The sequence below is a fragment of the Arachis ipaensis genome, chromosome B4 (genome assembly GCF_059453495.1).
Source record: "Arachis ipaensis isolate K30076 ecotype BB chromosome B4, ASM5945349v1, whole genome shotgun sequence".
NCBI classification, from domain to species: Eukaryota; Viridiplantae; Streptophyta; class Magnoliopsida; order Fabales; family Fabaceae; genus Arachis; species Arachis ipaensis.
The window spans coordinates 147,091,601-147,114,499 of NC_142439.1; the positions used below are offsets into that span (position 1 = coordinate 147,091,601).

The 22,899-nt window shown below is 34.0% G+C and overlaps 2 protein-coding genes across 17 annotated transcripts; both read right to left on the reverse strand.

The window, feature by feature from the left end:
- Window positions 1–1,055: 1,055 nt before the first annotated feature.
- On the reverse strand, window positions 1,056–7,120 carry LOC107635649 (ras-related protein RABE1c). 12 transcript variants are annotated; one of them, XM_088483488.1, is made up of 11 exons: window positions 5,018–5,157; window positions 4,702–4,760; window positions 4,497–4,563; window positions 3,936–4,001; window positions 3,160–3,232; window positions 2,832–2,932; window positions 2,597–2,662; window positions 2,309–2,406; window positions 2,148–2,213; window positions 1,972–2,064; window positions 1,356–1,732 (listed from the first exon to the last, which is right to left on the reverse strand). In XM_088483488.1, the coding sequence occupies exons 2-11, from the start codon at window positions 4,741–4,743 to the stop codon at window positions 1,652–1,654; spliced, it is 753 nt and encodes a 250-aa protein (XP_088339614.1). In that variant the 5' UTR covers window positions 4,744–4,760; window positions 5,018–5,157; the 3' UTR covers window positions 1,356–1,651. The 12 variants fall into 12 exon arrangements, 9 of the variants coding, with proteins under 9 accessions (XP_088339614.1, XP_088339615.1, XP_088339616.1 ...); XM_088483489.1 differs by lacking the exon at window positions 5,018–5,157 and having other exon boundaries at window positions 4,670–4,741; XM_088483490.1 differs by lacking the exons at window positions 4,497–4,563; window positions 5,018–5,157 and having other exon boundaries at window positions 4,670–4,760.
- An 8,812-nt stretch (window positions 7,121–15,932) lies between these two features.
- MEF22 (mitochondrial editing factor 22) lies at window positions 15,933–22,599 on the reverse strand. 5 transcript variants are annotated; one of them, XR_002362088.2, is made up of 7 exons: window positions 22,106–22,599; window positions 21,798–21,928; window positions 18,467–20,894; window positions 17,216–17,510; window positions 16,738–16,954; window positions 16,490–16,658; window positions 15,933–16,232 (listed from the first exon to the last, which is right to left on the reverse strand). XR_002362088.2 is itself a non-coding variant. In XM_088483493.1 (4 exons), exon 4 carries the CDS (start codon window positions 20,725–20,727, stop codon window positions 18,535–18,537), a length of 2,193 nt encoding a protein of 730 aa, XP_088339619.1. In that variant the 5' UTR covers window positions 20,728–20,894; window positions 21,351–21,607; window positions 21,798–21,928; window positions 22,106–22,599; the 3' UTR covers window positions 17,018–18,534. The 5 variants fall into 5 exon arrangements, 2 of the variants coding, with proteins under 2 accessions (XP_088339619.1, XP_020977901.1); XR_015880767.1 differs by having other exon boundaries at window positions 17,216–20,894; XR_015880768.1 differs by lacking the exon at window positions 16,738–16,954 and having other exon boundaries at window positions 17,216–20,894.
- Window positions 22,600–22,899: the final 300 nt, after the last annotated feature.

Below are 22,899 nucleotides of genomic sequence, written 5' to 3' on the forward strand. Positions count from 1 at the left end.
TTTACTATATTCATGAAAGAAAAGAAAGATAGTTTTGCCACAAATTCAATGGTCAAATTGTTATAGTCCATTCAAAATGTACATAGCAAAGTTTTTTCTTTTCATAGAAAAAAAAATATGAAATTTTTTTACTGCTCCGTCCAAAATGAATATTTAAAAGCTTGTAATTATTAATATATGATTGGGTAAGAAACTAAGAAATGATTTCACCATGGAAGATTCTCAAAGTCAATGACAATGAGATGATTGATGTGTTACTGAGTCAATATTGGTGTTTTTATTCCAGAAAGCTTGGCAGATGGCACCATTATTATATTAATCAGAACGTGAAAGGGAATGTTGACCAATAAAAAGAAAGATAATAATAATTAGATTTTCAAACAAACCCTCTTTGTCTATATCCAAATATGAGGTGACGTTTTAAATTGACGTGGCTAAATATTTGGTTATTTTAAATTTTCATTTGATTGTAAAATATAATAATGTAAAACACGTATCATAAGTACAGAAAAAAAGTAAAACAAAAAAACTCATTAGACATAAGAATATGCCTTACTCTATTTGAATAAACCAGGCTACTTAAAAAATATTTTAACCTGGTTGAGTCAGTTTGGCTAAATTTCTTAAATAAGTTCTTTTGAAAAAAGAGCTTAAAATATAAGGACTTTTATTAATATTAACTTTTAAATAAGTTATTTTGAATTTGGAAAGTTATTATGGAAGTCATTGTTTTAAAGTTGTGCATTAAATAAGAGTGATAAAATAGCTTTTGAAAATAGGAAAAGTCACATTTTTTAACTTCTTCAAAAGCTCTTAAATAACTTTTTGAAAAGTTAAAAGTTTATCTAAAAATTTGTACCAAACACATTAATATAACTTTCTATAAGTCAAAAGTTGAAAAAAGTAACTTTTTGGTGTTTCCCAAACGGGCCCTAAGTATCAAACTATTTTAACTTTCCATTTTGATCACAAATTATGCTAATTAATTACATAAAAAATCCTGAAAATGCTTGATTCATCTGAGAAGTAGGAAATGTTTATGCAGAAATTAAAATGATGTAAAAAAGAACATTGTTCATAGATTACTATGAAAGAACTACCAATGAGTCAATCAGTAATCACAATCTATATTGGGAATCTGAACATCTTAGCAAAAGCATAATAATAATCCTTCACCACTAAACTATGAAGCCACGTGTCATTTCAAGTAGGCATCCAAACTGAAGTAGCATTAACATGTGCATGCCATGTGCTTTGAGTTTGAGATGGCATGGCATTTTTTCCTTCTTAGATTTATGCATCTCAAGATTCTACAGCCAACCAACAAAGAAAAAAAAACATTTGGAAACAAGATATGAAAATGTTTCTAATAATCTACATCTGAATCTAGACAAGTTAGATATTTTTCTTAGTAGACAGGGTACAAGAAAAGAAAAAGAAGAAAATTGAAATAAACTCAAGACAAAGTCCAACAACTAATATTTGAAATACTATCTTAAAACCATAAACTTTTGAAGTTGGGAAATACAAAGGGACAAAAAAATACACATTCATTCCCACTTGTAATGTCATCAAATTAAGTATAATACCCATTTGAAGGGGCAAGTGTTGTTGAATCTTCACCCTCCTTACTGCACAATTGTTATTTTCATCAACCACAGCAGGCCGACTTTTGAGCGGCTTGGCCACCACCGGCAGCCTGGTCCGGTTGGTTGATCTTGATCGCCTGAGGCTGAACCACCACAGATAGATAATATCAGTATCATCATCAAGCACCAAAGAAGCAACATTTTTATGTACTGCCTTAACCCCCATATATAGTTTAAGCCTTATCCGGTTGATGTTTTCATTTTTAATGTTTTCTGCTTTCGAGATCTTATGCATGAAGAAAATGAAATATGAACCAAACAAGCCCTAATCTTTTAGAAAAGAAATAATGAAATGGACGAAAATAAAAGGTCAAGTACATACTTCAGCCTTAGAATCTGTGTCAGCAAGCCTTTGCTTGATATCTCTAGCTATTGAAAAGAAAACATCCTCTACATTCATGTTTGTCTTTGCACTCTGCAAATGTTCTTCCAATATAAAACATAATGAAGTCACATGAAACTCAATGAAAATGTGGTTGTCAACCATGTTCTACTCACAGTTTCGAAAAAAAACTTGATACCATACTCATCGGCGAGAGCTTGACCTTTGGCGGTAGGAACAGCCTATAGAGGAGAAAAGGGACCTTGCGTTGGTATCGAGCGATAACAGTAAGATAAAGACGGATATGAACATAAAGATAACCCTCTTAGGTACATACCCTTTTACTTTCATCCATATCAGCCTTGTTACCAACAAGGATCTTGTTTACATTGTCAGAAGCATGTTGTTCAATGTTGCGAATCCAATTCCTAATATCTTCATAGAAAGAAGCAGGTACATTAAAAATTGAAAGCTGGTCAACATGGACAAAGAGGCTTAACTACAAAGCACATAACCTCTTTGTTGACATAATTTAATAGAAATCAGAGAAAGAAATTAAACACCAGAAGACTGAAACTGAAAACATTTTTAAACGCTAATGCAATCAGGGTAAGGAGAGTAGTACTGTTGAAAGATGCTTCATCAGTAACATCGTAAACAAGCAAAATGGCCATGGCTCCATGGTAATAAGCTGCAAAAGCATGTCAGATTGTAAGAAACATTTTCCCTCTATCCAATTAATGGGGGAGATAAAATCAAAGTTTGGGACATTTATCCGCATACAAACATCAAATAACAGTGAAACTAAAACGAGCACAACATGTTAGATTAGCCAGGTTGCATAAAACAAATGCCCATACCTGTGGTAATAGTTCGAAATCGCTCCTGACCGGCTGTGTCCCAGATTTGTAACTTAATGCGTTTACCGTCAAGTTCAATGGTTCTTATCTTAAAATCAATGCTGCAAAATTGGGTAATAAATTGTAAGATAAAAAGATTTTCCATAACAAAATTATCAATTTTTACCTGTGTTATCGACGCATAGACAGAGAATATATGTTTAGATGTTGGTGACAACTTACAATGGCTGTATTAAATTGATGTATTTTGAAAGTACAATATGCCACATCAACATGTTGTAACTCCCATAGCATTTTCACAAGGAATGAAGAATCAATAGATACGAACCCAATAGTGCTGATGAAACTGGTGGTGAAGGAACCATCAGAAAATCGCAAAAGAAGACAACTCTTTCCCACACCTGCAATGACAGCCATTAAATGGCGAAATTGTAATACTTGAAACAGATATATGAACTTGTATATTTGGACAAGCAAGTTGATATATATATTTTTTACATTTGGAAACACCATGATACTGGTAATTTTAGATGAGCCGAAGAACACTAATAAACTGCTCTCCAACAAAAACCCTGCCATCTACCCGTAATATAATCCTAACGGCATAAATCAAAATGTCCCTATGTGAGTTTCTCTTCTTAATCTTGTCTTAAACACTCTTTACCACCATTCCACAGTGTGCCTGGCAAGCTTCATGAAACTTGCACAACTTCAAATGCCTGCTACTCAGCTATATACTTTACTTCTAGGCCTAGCTAAGTAGAGAATCGAAGTACTCCTCCAACATCTTCAACTTCAATGCCTCATCAACTGTCCTAAAATCCCAAAATTATAACTTTCCTCTACATAATGTTTGATGTTTCAGCTCAATACCACACCACCATTAACAATTAATCTACCAAAAAAAAAAATCCCTTCCGGTAATGGCAATGGAATGTAAGCTAAGTAAAAAGCATATCTTCAGGGATCCCATGATTCAAGACCAAATAAAACGAAATAATCCACCTAAACAAAAATCAAGTTATGTAAACACAACATGTTGAGATAATAATTAACTATAATTATAACAAGAATAATTAGGGAAAAGGGAAAGAAGGAACATACCGCTATCGCCAATAAGAAGGAGCTTGATGAGGTAATCGTAATCGGCACGTGCCCTACCAGGTTGAGCTGCCAATGGGTTAAAAAATATCCCAAAAATGGTGTCTTTCAGAGATCAAAGAAGAGAAGATCCAGATGGGTCGTTATGTTACGTTCTCTTTCTGTTTATCTTCCCTATGTTTCTCTTTATACTTCTCATTCTATTTCCCACTTTTATTTTTCTAATTAAAAAAATAATTGCAAATAATGCAAAATAGTTTCTATACATTTTTAGACTTCTAATGAATTTAACTTAATTAAACATATACACATTATAATGTCAAATATAATAGTATTCAACAAAATCTATTTTCTTATCCCAAGAATAATTGGTTGAATTAGCTTTAGGAGCATGCTGAGTATTCCTTAGTCAATATGCATTGTTTCAAACAATCTCCGTGTAAGTATTGGATTTCAAATTCTAACAGTTAATTCAAACCATTGAAGCCATCACCAAAATCCAAAGCCTCATACAAATTCAAACAACCAACCAAGAAAAAAACAAATTTCAAGGAATTCCATCACCATAAACACCATTCCAATCGAATTTATGTGACAACATCAGCTGCATTTTCTTTCTCTCCGTGGCAAACTGTAATCACAATTTAAAACCACCTATAACTATCCAAACCTATCATTATTATAGTAAAAAGTGCATAAGAAACTTAATACAAAGTATTTTCCAGAATTGTTACTACCAAACATATCATTATTGTAATGTCTTTCATACTTTTCTAGGGACCAGGCATCCTGGGTCTCTTTCACCTTCCATCCGATTCACTGTTCATCCTACAGTTTCAAGAATAAGAATTAGGCAACAAAATAAAAACCATAACAGGACACAAATGAAAAAAAAAAATCAGAAAACAACAAAGTATTTCCTAAGTTTATCTCACATACATAACAAATTGGCCCCACACAAGGTTAGAAAGAGCTTCCTAGTAACATTGTTGGAGAGTTCCAAAGAGAATAAAATAAATAAATAAATATAAACTTCAAAAAAACAGAAAAAACAAGACAAACAATAAATAGTAGTTGTTGCTTACATTTGTTTGTCTCCATGGGAAGACTGGTACATGGCGCTAAAATTAATTGGACAGAACAAATATCCACCGTTATTAATTGCCATTGCTTTCTCTTCTTCTTTATCCTGCAATTCTTTTGCTTTCTTCCGGAATTCATCATAATTCTTGAGACCGCAAATCTCACAGCTCTCTAACAAACATCAAGTGAAAGGTTATTTAAATAATTTAAACAAAAAAAATTCTATATATATACATTCACATGAGAATACCTGAGTCATCAATAGAATCGCTATAAAAGCCACAAAATAGTATATGAATCTCCTTAAACTCGTGAACTCGAGCATAGAAAATTCTAGGCTCGGCTGTCGAAGGGGAATTTTTAGGCACGGCCTTCCAAAAGAGGTGACGAAGAAAACCAAGGTAACCGAAGCACACTGTTTTGCCCATACTGACCAAACTTAAAATCTCATACTCCTCCTCCTGAAAAAGCAAATATCAACAACAACAAAAATTCGAATAAAAGTAATAAACTTTGAGAAAAGCAATAGATTAAAAACCTTATTATCTATGCTTTTGTTATAATGATCCATTGCCAATACATGGTAAGGATGCGTCTGTTTCAAATTAAATTGTTTCTCGGCTCTGTAGCACAAAACAATTACAGAAAAAAGATGTATAAAAGAACAAACTGATTAATTAATATTAATATATTTAAACAAAATAGATTGTTATGATGAACTCACTCAGTTGGCTCACGAGTATGTGAACTAGGAGGAGATTTAAAATGGTACCAGTCAGGGATTTGGATATCTTTGTCATATAGTCTACTGGTGGCGCCCTTCATAAGTTCAGGCACAGAATAAGAAGGGTCAGGGATTTGGATATCTTTGTCATATAGTCCATTGATGATAAGTCCAGGCACATAATAATCAGGGTCTCTGCTTCAAACAAAGGAGTATGAGATGGTCCCAACTAAACATACGAGCAAAAGCCAAAAAAGAAAACGAGCTCACTTGGGTTTTGGATCCATGTCAGAATTTTATGCCTTGAAACCTGAAAACAATTACTACTTCAGAATTCTGAAAACATTCAACAAACCTGCAATAAAAGATACATTCATATTAACAAATTAAAACTTGAGAATTGATATCAATAAAAGCTTCAAACATTGCAATGAATCTAATGTAAACAAATAATTCAGGAATACATGGTTATAAGGTCAGAAACTAAAACTATATTTCTGTAAATATTCATCGAAAGATTTGTAATACAACACAGATTTTTTGTCCAGTATCAGAGCAAAAGAAAGTAAGAAAATATAAGCAATGTGATGTTTTCATAAAAATTAACACCAAACCTTTAATTCCATGGTAAACACATATGCACAGAATCAATATATTTTATTATTGTTTTTGAAAAGCAAAATGTCTAGGTCAACATAAAGGGAACAAATCATAAACTTAAAAAAGTGCATCATATGTTCCAGTGTAAAGACATACTTCTGCTGTTCTAGAGTGCCAACAGAATCCCCTTCTCTATGTTACATACTGAATTATCATAGAATTTCTAAATAGCAAATACCCCTTACAGATAAAATACCACAACTTCCAAATTTTATTCCATCCCATAGGATTAGGTGACTATCCCCAAACCCACTCCCCATTATCTTGATCAATTTAGCAAGAAAATAGCATTCAGAGTCATATGGATCAATTCATTTGATATATATCGATAAATTCTTTTTCCTCTCATATTTGTTTCATTCATGGACAGATTTTGCCAATAAATAGACTACACAATTTGAGTATTTGACAACCACATCTTAGCAACACACCACAAATATCATGAATCAAACCCTAGAATTGAAGTAACACAAGAAAAAAAACTAGAATATACAGATAACAATATTAAAATATACAGAACAATTAAAATACACAGATAAAAAATGGTGAATGAAGAGAAATGGGTTAAAAAATCCCAAAAATGGTGTCTTTCAGAGATCAAAGAAAAGAATATCCAAATGGGTCGTGATGTTACGTTCTCTTTTTCTTTATCTTCCCTATGTTGCTCTACCGTAGGCGGAGGTAGACGCCGCCACCTTTCTCTCTTATATATACTTCTCTTCAATTTCCCATCTTTTCTATTTTCATTTTTCTAATTAAAAAAATAATTGCAAATAATTCGAAATAGTTTCTGTGTTTGTTTGGGTATCATTATTTTAATAAAAAATATCTTTTTCTATTTTTTAACGTGTTTGGCAAATTTATAGTAATAAAAGTAAAAGTACTAGAAAAATAAAAAAAAAAGTTGTAATTTATATTATTTTTTAAAAGATCTTTTCTCTTAAAAAAAAGATATTTTTCGTGTAATAAATAAATAAAAAAGTACTTTTATATCATTATACTTAAACATAATTGATAGATAAAAAGATCTTTTTACATGAAATATCCAAACATAAAATTACTTTTACTTTTCTATAAGATCTTTAAAAAAAAAATAACTCGAAAAAAATTTTTTTTTAAAGCTCACCTAAACAAATTCAGATATAGATTTTTAGACTCGTAAAGAATTTAACTTAATTAATTAAAAGAAAATATACACATGTTGAGATAAGAATGGGACGTGGATGCCCATTCCCATGCAGTACTCACATTCTCAAAGAAGGAATAATAATTAATGAATGTTGAAATTGATCCCCCTCGTACATGTATAAATAGAGGCCTTTGCCTCCGAGAGAAATACAACAACAATAATAAACTCAAATACTCTTCTCTTTATATTTCTACTACAGTTCTTTCTCTTCTTTTATTTTATAAGTATTTTGAATTCTATTTTCTATTACTCTTTGCATATAATATTAATAGCAATATTAACCATCTTTATTATATTGAGATTGCAACAATAAACATATGCGATTCTCTCTCTCTTTATTTTTAATACTCCTTTCTATCTTTGTATATATATATATACATTACAACATATAATATTATTATATATATATAAATTATTATTGAGCTAATTATTTTAATATTAGAGTCTTCTATTTATACATCTTTATTATATATATCTTTTATTTCACAACACGTTATCAGCACGAGACTCTGATCAAATTTTTAGGAAGACTCAGGTAACAAATTTTCATTATGTCGAAGCTCTCTCATCTTGAATTCAATGCTCTTGATATATCTGGAAACAATTATTTATCATGGATATTAGATGCTGAAATCCATCTTGATTCAATGGATCTTGGAGATACCATTAAGGCTGAAAATAATGCATCCCAGAAGGATAAAGCTAAAGCCATGATTTTTCTCCGTCGTCATCTTGACGAAGGATTGAAAAATGAATATCTTACATTAAAAGATCCTGCAGATCTTTGGAAAGACCTTGAAGAAAGGTACAATCATCAGAAAACGGTGATACTTCCTCAAGCCCGGTATGAATGGACGCATTTGCGTTTACAAGATTTTAAATCTATAAATGAATATAATTCTACAATGTTTCGGATCACCTCACGAATGAAATTGTGTGGGGAAAAAATAACTGATCATGATATGTTGGAGAAAATTTTCTCAACCTTCCATGCCTCGAATGTGCTCCTGCAGCAGCAGTATCGAGAGAAAGGGTTTAAAAAATATTCTAAGTTAATTTCTTGCCTTCTTGTTGCTGAACGCAACAATGAGTTGTTATTGAAAAATCATGAAGCGCGCCCAGCTGGCGCTGCCCCATTTCCTGAAGTAAATGTGGCAAATTACCCCAGAAGAGGTAAATGGCAAGGTTTTAACAATAAAAAAAATTATGGAAGGAAAAAGAATTATGTTCAAAAGAGAGGATCTCACCTGAAGTGGGACAAAGAAAAGAATATCGGGCAGAATAAATCAATCGAGGAGAAGTGTTTCCGCTGTGGTGGAAAGGGCCATTGGTCACGTACCTGTCGTACCCCAAGGCACCTAGTCGATCTTTACCAGGCATCTTTGAAAAAGAACGACAAAGGAAAGGAAACAAATTTTGTTTCAAATGATGTTGAGAACTCCACCACTCATTATGATGTATCTGATTTCTTTGAGGACCCTGAAGGAAATATTGGTCATTTGATCAATGATGGAATAGTTTAATCTATGGGATTGTGAAGTATATATGTAAATAAATAATGTAAAGAACTTATTGTTAAGTTTTATTTTCTATGTATTTAAGTTTCAAATGTGATGTACATAAATAATGAAATATTAATATTTATGAATTTTGAAATTATTAATTGTGTCAAATTTTAAAATAAAATTTCAGTATATGACATTATTTTATGTACAGTGTTTCTTAGAAAAATAATTCTGATCAAGTATTCAATTTAACTATGCATACTACTCATTTTATTATTATTTGTTTTTGAAGAATGGCAAGGATATGTAATGAAGATGTATGCCTTGCGGATAGTGCAAGTTCACACACTATTCTCAAAAGTGATATATATTTTACCCATCTTGTGCCAAAAGAGGAATATGTTAACACTATTATTGGCTCAGGCAATGTGATAGAAGGCTCCGGAAGAGCTATAATTTTGTTTCCTGGAGGAACAAAATTTATAATAAATAATGCACTATTATCTACCAAGTCTCTGAGAAACTTGTTGAGTTTCAAAGATATTCGCCGAAATGGATATCATGTTGAGACGATGAATGAGGGAAATCATGAGTATTTATGTATCACAACTCATGATTCAAATAAGAAAGTTATATTAGAAAAATTACCCTCACTTTCATCTGGGTTGTATTATACCAAGATTAGTGCAATTGAATCACATGCCACTGTAAACCAGAAGTTTACTAGCTCAAATGAGTTCATAACTTGGCACGACCGTTTGGGCCATCCGGGAACAACCATGATGAGAATAATTATTGAAAACTCTCATGGACATTCACTAAAGGACCAGAAGATTCTTAAAACTAGTGAATTTTGTTGTGCTGCATGTTCTCAAGGAAAGTTAATTTTAAAGCCATCACCAGTAAAGATTGGATTTGAGTCTCCTGAATTCCTGGAAAGGATTCAAGGTGATATATGTGGACCTATTCATCCACCATGTGGATCTTTTAGATATTTTATGGTCTTGATAGACGCATCTTCGAGATGGTCACATGTGTGCTTATTATCTTCTCGCAACCTGGCGTTTGCGAGATTACTGGCTCAAATTATTCGATTAAAAGCACAATTTCCAGAAAATCCAATCAAAGCAATTCGTCTTGATAATGCTGGTGAATTTACTTCCCAAGCTTTCGATGCTTATTGTATGGCTAATGGAATAAGTGTTGAACATCCAGTAGCTTATGTTCACACACAAAATGGGTTAGCAGAATCACTTATTAAGCGCCTCCAATTAATTGCTAGACCCTTGCTTATGAGAACAAATCTCCCAACCTCGGTTTAGGAGCATGCTATTTTACATGCCGCAGCGCTTATTCGTTTGAGGCCAACGAGTTATCATCAATTCTCTCCTATACAATTAGCTTTTGGCCAGCAGCCAAATGTTTCCCATTTAAGAATATTTGGGTGTGCGATATATGTTCCCATTGCACCACCTAATCGCACCAAAATGGGACCCCAAAGAAAATTGGGGATATATGTTGGATATGATTCTCCCTCTATAGTGAGGTATCTTGAGATACAAACTGGTGATGTGTTTAAAGCCCGGTTTGCGGATTGTCATTTTGATAAATCAAAATTTCCAACATTAGGGGGAGAAAATAAGCTTCCTGAAAAGGAACTTAATTGGAATGCATCATCATTGATGCATTTAGATCCTCGATCAGCGCAATGTGAACTAGAAGTTCAAAAGATTATACATTTGCAAAGAATAGCAAATGAATTGCCTGATGCATTTTCCGATACAAAGAGGATAACCAAATCTTATATACCAGCGGAAAATGCCCCAATTCGAATTGATGTCCCAGTAGGACAAGTAGCTACTGAAGCGAATTCACGCCAGAAGCGTGGCAGGACGGAAAATGTCCCAATTCGAATTGATGTCCTAGTAGGACAAATAGCCACTGAAGCAAATACACGCCAGAAGCGTGGCAGGCCTGTCGGTTCCAAAGACAAAAATCCTCGAAAGAGAAAAGAGGTAAATATGATTCCTGTTGAAAAAGACATAGTAGAGACACCCGCAGTTGTCCAAAATTCTGATATAACGCCAGAAGACGTTCAGGTACCTGAAAATTGTGAAAATGACGAGATCTCGATAAATTATGTCTTTACAGGAGAGAAATGAGACCGAAATAAGACAATTGTCAATGAAATATTTGCATATAATGTGGCATTAGATATCATGCATGAAAGTAAGGATCTTGAGCCAAGACCAGTCGAAGAATGTCGACAAAGAAGTGATTGGCCAAAATGGGAAGCAGCCATGAAGGCTGAATTAGACTCACTTGCAAAACGTGAAGTCTTTGGACCTGTAGTCCGTACACCTGCAGATGTAAAACCTGTTGGATACAAATGGGTATTTGTGAGAAAACGAAATGAGAAAAATGAAGTTGTGCGCTATAAAGCCCGACTTGTGGCACAAGGTTTTTCACAAAGGCCCGGTATAGATTATGAAGAAACGTATTCCCCAGTAGTGGATGCGATAACATTGCGTTATTTGGTCAGTTTATCTGCATATCATAAACTGCATATGCATTTAATGGATGTGGTAACAGCCTATTTATACGGCTCATTAGATCGGGATATCTATATGAAAGTCCCCGAAGGACTAAAGATATCTAAACCATCCAATGAATATTCGCAAGGGTTATACTCAGTCAAATTGCAAAGATCTTTATATGGTTTAAAGCAATCTGGACGAATGTGGTATAATCGTCTTACTGAGTATCTGGCCAAAAACGGTTTCAAGAATGATGATATCTGCCCGTGTGTTTTCATAAAGAAATCTGCATCTGGATTCATTATAATTGCTGTGTACGTTGATGATTTAAATATTATTGGGACTCCTGAAGAGATTCCAACAATTATAAAAACTCAAAAAGAAGAGTTTGAGATGAAAGATCTTGGAAAGACTAAGTTTTGTCTCGGCCTGCAGATCGAGCATATAAAAGGTGGGATCTTTATTCATCAAACAACATACACAGAAAGGATCTTGAAAAGATTCTATATGGATAAGTCACATCCATTAAGTACACCAATGATCGTAAGATCTTTGGATGTGAAAAAGGATCAATTCCGTCCTAAAGAAGAAAATGAAGATATCCTTGGTCCTGAAGTACCATATCTTAGTGCCATTGGAGCGCTAATGTATCTTGCTAATAATACGCGACCTGACATATCATTCGCGGTGAATTTACTAGCAAGGTATAGTTCCTCTCCAACCAGAAGACATTGGAGTGGAATCAAACAAATTTTTCGATATCTTCATGGAACGGTTGATATGGGATTGTTTTATCCCTATGAATCCAAGTCACAACTAGTTGGCTATGCAGATGCCGGATACTTGTCTGATCCACATAAAGGGAGATCTCAAACAGGATACCTGTTCACATATGGTGGTACAGCTATATCTTGGAGGTCCACAAAACAGACGATTGCTGCAACATCCTCTAATCATGCTGAAATACTAGCGATTCATGAAGCTAGTCGCGAGTGTTTTTGGCTGAGGAGTCTGATTCAATATATTCTATCATCATGTGGACTGATTGATCATAAGATAGCTCCAACTGTCCTGTTTGAAGATAATGCAGCATGCATTGCTCAACTTAAGGGTGGATACATCAAAGGTGATAGAACAAAGCATATTTCTCCCAAATTCTTCTTCACTCATGACCTTCAAAATCAAGGGACAATTGATGTCCAACAGATCCGTTCAAGTGACAATCTGGCAGATTTATTTACAAAGTCACTCCCAAAATCCTCCTTTGAAAGATTGGTACATGAGATTGGAATGCGCTGATTTCGAGACATTAAATGATGTCGGCAAGAGGGGGAGACTGTACTCTTTTTCCCTTGGTCAGGTTTTTTTCCCATTGGGTTTTTTCTTGACAAGGTTTTTAATGAGGCAGTCCCCATCACAAGGGATATTGTACTCTTTTTCCTTCACTAAGGTTTTTCCCACAAGGTTTTCCTTTAGTAAGGTTTTAATGAGGCAATAATCCTAAATGGGCATCCAAGGGGGAGTGTTGAGATAAGAATGGGACGTGGATGCCCATTCCCATGCAGTACTCACATTCTCAAAGAAGGAATAATAATTAATGAATGTTGAAATTGATCCCCCTCGTACATGTATAAATAGAGGCCTTTGCCTCCGAGAGAAATACAACAACAATAATAAACTCAAATACTCTTCTCTTTATATTTCTACTACAGTTCTTTCTCTTCTTTTATTTTATAAGTATTTTGAATTCTATTTTCTATTACTCTTTGCATATAATATTAATAGCAATATTAACCATCTTTATTATATTGAGATTGCAACAATAAACATATGCGATTCTCTCTCTCTTTATTTTTAATACTCCTTTCTATCTTTGTATATATATATACATTACAACATATAATATTATTATATATATATAAATTATTATTGAGCTAATTATTTTAATATTAGAGTCTTCTATTTATACATCTCTATTATATATATCTTTTATTTCACAACAACACACATAATATCAAATATAATAGTACTCAGTCACCAAAAAAAATATAATAGTACTCAACAAAATCTGACAAATTCTTAACTGTAAATTACTTTAAAAACCTTCAAAGAAAAGATTATTTTGAACTTTTATCTTTGGCTGCTCTAAATATATTTTGATTGTTGTCATCCCCTTCTCTATTTTCTTATCCCAATAATAACTGGTTGAATTAGCTTTTTGGAGTATGCTGGTTTTGAGGTTGAGCCATTCATAAATCATACTTCATCTCTCTCAGCAATAGTCTCCAAATGAACACAAACCATCCTTAAATATGAGGTGACTTTTTAAATTGACGTGGCTAAATATTTGGTTATTTTAAATTTTCATTTGATTGTAAAATATAATAATGTAAAACACTTATCATGAGTACAGAAAAAAAGTAAAACAAAAAAACTCATTAGACATAAGAATATGTCTTAAGGCCCCGTTTAAATAGGTTCATAAGTTATTTTTTTTTTTTTACTTTTAACTTATAAAAATGTGTAGTATTAATGTCTGGTATAATTTTCAAAATAAAATTGTAACTTTCTAAAAAACTATTTTGGTGCTTAAGGAGAAGTTAAAAAAATAACTTCTCTCATAATAAAAAATTTTTTATCACTTTTTTCTTAAAATAAGTACTTTTAGAACTAAAAAACCAAAAACAAAATAACTTATTTATAAGCTACTTTTAATATAAGCATTTATTGTTTAAGTTATTTCTTCAAAAGTAACTTAATTAAGTTGTTTACCCAAACTGGACCTTATTCTATTTGAATATACCAGGCTACTTAACCAGTAATTTTTTTTTAATGTAATTTGTGTATAACATTTGACAATAATAAGTATCAAACTATTTTAACTTTCCATTTTGATCACAAATTATGCTAATTAATTACATCAAAAATCCTGAAAATGTTTGATTCATCTGAGAAGTAGGAAATGTTTATGCAGAAATTAAAATGATGTAAAAAAGAACATTGTTCCAAGATTATTATGAAAGAACTACCAATGAGTCAATCACAATCTATATTGGGAATCTGAACATCTTAGCAAAAGTATAATAATAATCCTTCACCACCAAACTACGAAGCCACGTGTCATTTCAAATAGACATCCAAACTGAAGTAGCATTAGCATGTGCATGTCATGTGCCTTTGAGTTTGAGATGGCATGGCATGGCATTTTTTCCTTCTTAGAGTTATGCATCTCAAGATTCTAAAGCCAACCAACAAAAGGGGGGGGGGGGGGAGGAACAGAACATTTGGAAACAAGATATGAAAATGTTTCTAATAATCTATATCTGAATCTAGACAAGTTAGATATTTTTCTTAGTAGACAGGGTACAAGAAAAGAAGAAAATTGAAATAAACTCAAGACAAAGTCCAACAACTAATATTTCAAATACTATCTTAAAAGTCAAACCATAAACTTTTGAAGTTGGGAAATACAAAGGGACAAAAAATACACATTCATTCCCACTTAATGTAACTTGCACAACTTCAAATGCCTGCTACTCAGCTATATACTTTAATTCTAGGCCTAGCTAAGTAGAGAATCAAAGTACTTCTCCAACATCTTCTTCAACCTCATTGCCACATCAACCATTGTAAAATCCCAAGTTATAATTTCCCTCTATATAATTTGATATAGTGCACAAGATCTGGAAAGTAAACGAGAACCCAAATAATCCACCTAAACAAAAATCAAGTTATGTAAACACAACATGTTGAGATAATAATAATTAACTATAATTATAACAAGAATAATTAGGGAAAAGGGAAAGAAGGAAAAAACCGCTATCGCCAATAAGAAGGAGCTTGATGAGGTAATCGTAAAGGGCACGTTCCCTAGCAGGTGGAGCTGCCATCTCTCTGTTTCTATACATTTTTAGACTTGTAATGAATTTAACTTAATTAGATGAAAACATATAGACATTATAACATCAAATATAATAGTATTCAACAAAATCTATGACAAATTATTAACTGTCAATTACTTTAAAAACCTTCAAAGACAAGATTATTTTAAACTTTTATCTTTGACAACTCAAGTATATTTTGGTGGTTGTCAATTTGTCTATCACCTTTTCTATTTTCTTATTCCAAGAATAACTGGTTGAATTAGCTTTAGGAGCATGCTGAGTATTCCTTAGTCAATGTGCATTGTTTCAAACAATCTCCGTGTAAGTATTGGATTTCAAATTCTAACAGTTAATTCAAACCATTGAACCCATCACCAAAATCCAAAGCCTCATAGAAATTCAAACAACCAACCAAGAAAAAAACAAATTTCAAAGAATTCCATCACCATAAACACCATTCCAATTGAATTCATGTGACAACATCAGCTGCATTTTCTTTCTCTCCGTGACAAACTGTAATCACAATTTAAAACCACCTATAACTATCTAAACCTATCATTATTATAGTAAAAAGTGTATAAGATACTTAATACAAAGTATTTTTTAGAATTGTTACTACCAAACATATCATTGTTGTAATGTCTTTCATACTTTTCTAGGGACTACTGGACCAGGCATCCTAGATCTCTTTCACCTTCCATCCGATTCACTGTTCATCCTACAGTTTCAAGAATAAGAATTAGACAATAAAATAAAAACCATAACAGGACACAAATGAAAAAAATAAAAAAACAATAAAATATTTACTAAGTTTATCTGACATACATAACAAATTGGCCCCACACAAGGTTAGAAAGAGCTTCCTAATAATATTTGTGTCATTGTTGGAGAGTTCCAAAGAGAATAAAATAAATAAATAAATAAATATAAAGTTCAAAAAAACAAGACAAATAATAAAAAGCAGTTGTTGCCTACATTTATTTGTCTCCATGGGAAGATTGGTACATGCTACTAAAATTAATTGGATGGAGAAAATATCCATAGTTATGAATTGCCTTTGCTTTATCTGCTTCTTTATCCTTTAATTCTTTTGCTTTCTTCCAGAATTCATTATAATTCTTGAGACTGCAAATCTCACAGCTCTCTAGCAAACATCAAGTGAAAGGTTCTTTAAATAATTTAAACAAAAAAAATTCTATATATATACATTCACATGAGAATACCTGAGTTATCAATAGAATCGCTATAAAAGTCACAAAATGGTATATGAATTTCCTCAAACTCATGAACTCGAGCATAGAAAATTCTAGGCTCGGCTGTCGAATGGGCAATTTTAGGCACAGCCTTTCAAAAGAGGTGGCGAAGAAAACCAAGATCACCGAAGCACATTATCCTGGTTTTGCCCATACTGACCAAACTTGAAATCTTGTACTCCTCTTCCTAAAAAACAAATATCTAACTAAAAAAAATTCGAATAAAAGTAATGTACTTTGAGAAAATCAATAGATTAAAAGCCTTATTATCTATGCTTTTATTATAATGATCCATTGCCAATACATGATAAGGATGCGTCTGTTTCAAAGAAAATAGATTCTCGGCTCTGTAGCACAAAACAATTACAGAAAAAGGATGTATAAAAAAACAAATTGACTAATTAATATTAATATATTTAAATAAAATAGATTATTATGATGCACTCACTCAGTTGGCTCATGAGTATGTGAACTAGGAGGAGATTTAAAATGGTACGAGTCAGGGATTTGGATATCTTTGTCATATAGTCCACTGGCGGGGAACGCCATAAGTCACTCATAACTAGGCACATAATAAGGGTCTCTGCTTCAAACAAAAGAGTATGAGATGTTCCCAACTAAACATAGAAGAGAAAGCCGAAAAAGACAAAGGGATCACTTGGGTTCTGAATCCATGTCAGAATTTTATGCCTTGAAGCCTGAAAACAATTACTACTTTAGAATTCTGAAAACGTACAACAAACCTGCAATAAAAGATACATTCATATTAACAAATTAAAACTTGAGAACTGATATCAATAAAAGCTTCAAACATTGCAATAATCTAATGTAAACAAATAGTTCAGAAATACATGGTTATAAGGTCAGAAACTAAAACTATATTTCTTTAAATGTTCATCCAAATATTTGTAATACAACACAGATTTTTTGTCCAGTACCAGAACAAAAGAAAGTAAAAAATTTAAGTGATGTGATGTTTTCATAAAAATTAACACCAAACCTTTAATTCCATGGTAAACACATATGCACAGAATCAATATATTTTATTATTGTTTTTGAAAAGCAAAATGTCTAGGTCAACATAAAGGGAACAAATCATAAACATAAAAAAGTGCATCATATGTTCCAGTGTAAAGACATACTTCTGCTGTTCTAGAGTGCCAACAGAATTCCCTCCTCTATGTTACATACTGAATTATCATAGAATTTCTAAATAGCAAATACCCCTTACAGATAAAATACCACAACTTCCAAATTTTATTCCATTCCATAGGATTAGGTGACTATCCCCAAACCCACTCCCCATTATCTTGATCAATTTAGCAAGAAAATAACATTCAGAGTCATATAGATCAATTCATTTGATATATATCGATAAATTCTTTTTCCTCTCGTATTTGTTTCATTCATGGACAGATTTTGCCAATAAATAGACTACACAATTTGAGTATTTGACAACCACATCTTAGCAACACACCACAAATATCATGAATCAAACCTTAGAAATGAAAACCCTAGAAATGAAGTAAGTAACACAAGAAAAAAACTAGAATATACAGATAACAATATTAAAATAAACGGAACAATTAAAATACACAGATAAAAAATGGTGAATGAAGAGAAATGAGTTAAAAAAATCCCAAAAATGGTGTCTTTTAGAGATCAAAGAAGAGAAGATCCAAATGGGTCCTGATGTTACGTTCTCTTTCTCTTTATCTTCTCTATGGTGTCTTGAGGTTGAGCCATTCATAAATCACTTCATCTCTCTCACCAATAGTCTCCACATGAACACAAACCATCCTTAAAATGATGAAACCTATTTGAATCCCTTACAATGATCTCTCTTTGAACAAGCTTTGATATAAGCTTTATTGCTGCATGACAGTTTATACATGCTCTAAGATTCTTTATGATTCTAAGCGTCGTTCCAGGAGCAGTACTAATTAGCCCATAAGCAATTGCAATCCTCTCACTATGAACACAAAGATTCTCCTCCTTCTCTTCATAATTCAGATCATGCAGAACAGAATCTGTATGAGGGACAAACCCAATCTCGTTCAACCTTTTCTCCAATCTCTGAAGCTCATTGAAGATTTCCTCGGTCCTTGGATGCGACTTGTCGCCTACATGAAATGCCTGCAGTTTCCCATTGATTTCAATTAAACTGAATCCAAGGTCTTTATTTAACCCTTTTTCCTTCATAAGAACACGAACACGTGCAACGCAATCCCACATACGCGAGGAAGCATAAAGATTAGAGAGTTGTACATAGTGTCCTGTGTTATAAGGATCCAATGAGAATAGCTTGTTTGCTGCATATTCTCCCATCATTACATGGCGATGGATCTTGCATGCACTCAGAAGTGCTCCCCAAACACTCACACCAGGTTCAATTGGCATTGTCATGACAAAAGCAAAAGCTCTGTCTAGATAACCTGCGCGCCCCAAGAGGTCAACCACACATGAATAATGCTCATTGCGAGGCTCAATTCCGAAGTCTCTCATGCAATGGAACAGCTCCCAACCCTGTTTTACAAGGCCAGAATGATTGCATGCTGTGAGAAGCCCGATAAAGGTGACATCATTTGGACAAACCCCTGCTTGTTTCATTGCTTGGTAAAGACAAATCGCTTCCCAGCCTTGACCGTGTAATCCATATCCCATAATCATTGCACTCCAGACAACAACATCCTTTTCAGATGTACGATCGAATACCCTGCGAGCAAATTCTACACTTCCACATTTTGCATACATGTCTATGAGGGTGGTGTTAACAAAGATGTCAGTTCTATATTTACTCGCAGTAACATAGTCATCCATCCATTGTGCTAATTCAACGGAACCAACTTGTGCACAAGCTAAGACTGCAGATCTAACAGTGACAGAATCTGGTCGTATATTTCTTCTGATCATGTCGTGAAATAATTGTACTGCTTCCTCGGCATGACCATTTTTTGCATAACCAGATATCATTGCATTCCACATAATCACATTATTCGTCTCCATTTGATCAAAAAAAGATCTTGCAATTGTCACCTGACCACATTTTGCATACAATGCTATAAGCGAAATATGCAAATCGGGCTCATCTTCAAGACCCATTTTGATGACACAACCATGAAGAGATCTTCCTTGCTCCAGGTCATCCACATCAGTATAAGCCCTCAGAATGCTTACCAGAGCAATCCAATCTGGTTTCACATCGGTTTTTCTCATTTGATCAAACAATCTCAAAGCTTCCATAGCTTCCCCATTCTGCGCATATCCAGAAATGATCGAAGTCCATGAAACAATAGTTCTATCACACAACCTATTAAACACTACTCTTGCATTACCAATTTGACCACATTTAGCATACAACGCCAAAAGGCCATTCTGCACAAACACATCCAAAACAAACCCATATCTGAACACCTGACCATGAACTAACCGGCTCAAACCGAAATCCGATAACTCAGTACAAGCTTTGAGCACATAAGGAAAAGTGTAGCAATCTGGATGCACCCCTGCCGATCTCATCCGGCTATACATTTCAAGGCTCTCCCTAAACATGTTGCTTCTCGAATAACTCCTAATAATAGCATTCCACATAAACACATCCGGATGGCAAAATTCATCGAACACCTTGCGTGCATAACAAACTTCTCCAATATTTGAACTTCCATTAACAAGTTTTGTCATGAGAAACCCCTTATGCTGCAACCCCGAGACATATAACTGGCAATGTATCTGATTCAATTGGTTCCTGTGTGTTGAATTATCAATAAGAGAAGCATAGAAAGAGTCCGAATTGAAGCTAGGATCAATCTTAACACAAGGTTCTTCGAAGGCAAGTGCAGGTGAAGAACAAAAATGTTTGAGAAAATTGAGGAAGAACAAGCATTTGGGTATTTCAAAAGATTTAAACTTTTGGTAATTTGTAGCAATAACACACGATGATTGCTGAAACTGAGACACCATAGCCAACAAGTTCTTCGTTCTTGGTTACCACACTGCCAACCCATTACCCACACCATAAATAGCCACCGTGACCACACAGACGCCGCCGCAAGAGTAACGGCACAAGTCTTCACGGTGTCCACCGTATGACCTCTCTTCGCGCTACCATCTCCAGTTCTCCACCGTGTCTGATATGTTTCAGAACCAAATATGTTTCAGAACCAAACCGGTAATTGACAAGGTCATACAACTGGGTAACCAAATCACTTGTTCAACAATAATTACTTAAAAAGTAAGCTTGTTTATTGATATTATATAATTTTAGATAGCTATTTAGAAAAAGAAAACAGAAGAAAATAAAATATTTAATTTCTAGGACAATTTTATTTAATAAGTAGAAGAATTTGTTGAGTTATAGGATTTTTTTAAATAAAATAAAAAAAAAATTATTATTTACTCAGAACCTACTTTTTAATTTTAATTTTTTAATATGTACTCTGAAAACGATAATAATAATAATCGTCATTATTAATCTTTTAATTCTTTTTAAATTTGATATTTATGAAGAATTATATTGGAGTTTGCCTCCAATAAAAGTTAAAACTTGAACCCGGGTATAATTGTCAAGGAAACACATGACATACCACTCAACCAAGCCTCTAACACAAGGTTTTTCTTTCTACTTTGGAGTTTTGGGTGGACTTTCGGGTGGTTCCAAATTGGGATTTGGGAGTAGTACTTTATTGGCCGAATAGTTGTTCACCTCCGGCCCAAATAAAGTGACAAAAATGTGAACAATCGAACCAAGTTTTACAGCTCTCAGCAGCAGTATTATTCATAGATCACGCTGAAAATCTTCTCACAGCCTCAAACTCTAAAATAGCGGCCACCTTGCCTTTAGCTGCGGAAGCCTTAGCGGTTAGAGAAGCACTAATAATAGCAAGGAACTTTCAATTGGAAAGAATTATTTTGGAATCTGACAGTTTGATTCTCATCCAAGCTCTAAAATCAAAGGCATCAATTGCAGAAATTCAAGTTATTTTGGATGACATTTTGGATTTAGCACGACATATCTCAAATTGTGGGTTTACCTGAGTTCCTAGAGACGGGAATGCCTTAGCGCATGAAGTAGCCAAGCTTTCAGCCGGCGGTTCTCTTCAACAGGATTGGGTGCAAGCCGCAAACCATGGCGAACATTTTGAAAAGAGAGAACGACATGTCACTGCAAATGGCAAACAGATCATGAGCATGTAATTTGTTTTGGATTGGCTGTGAATCAATTGAATCAGAAAGGAATTTATTTTGTTTGTAGGTTGAAAGTTTGAGGGTAATTTGGTTATGCATTTTGGGACTTCCATCCTGGGGAGACGGTGATACAGCATGTTTGCTGGTTCATTACCTTCCTTGTTTGAATTTGGGTGTTCTGACGCTGTTCCAAAGAGTGAGAGAAGACTTGATAGATCGGTAGCATTAAGGGAAGAAGGCTGAGTTTCATTGAGTCACAATCCATCTTCGATTCTGTCTGATCTGTGGCAGTGGGTCCGCATGCATCCCAAGGTAATGTGGCCACGAAGATTGGTGTTCCTGATGTGGGTCAGCTGCGGTTACAGCTTCGGCAACCTATCGAGATCGCAACTTGAGCTGCTGAGTGCTGGAGGGTGTTCACGGAGACGTCCTTGCTGTGGCTTCGGAAGGAAAAGCTCTGTTGTAGGCTTCATCTTTAAGGTTCAGCTTCAATGATGGGCGACGGGTTTCTGCTACACTGACGAGGGTTCTTCAAGTTCTTGCCGGCGAGCACAAAGAGCTTTGATACTATGCACAATTTCCATTTATTCATGTGACTGGAAGTTGCTAGGAGAAAGCTGCTGCAAGGAGGGAGCTCCACTCTCGACTAACTTAGGCGCAGGGTTGATTTCTTATTAGGCTGGGATTGGAATTTTTTGGGTCTGGGCCCTTTTGGCCTGGATCTGACCAAAAAAAACAAGTTTTACAGCTCCAAACTCATTTTAATCAAAGTCAGTGTCTGAACTCTGAACTATTAAAGTAGTTGAAGGTTTCCTCATCTGTGTTGTAACCTGTAATGAAGACCCGCATGGTACTTTGGAGTCTCTCATTAGGTCCAACTCAACCCAAATACTGGTAATAAGTGTGGTAGTCAGCATAGATTTTGAGTAAGTCATAAACTGGCCCATA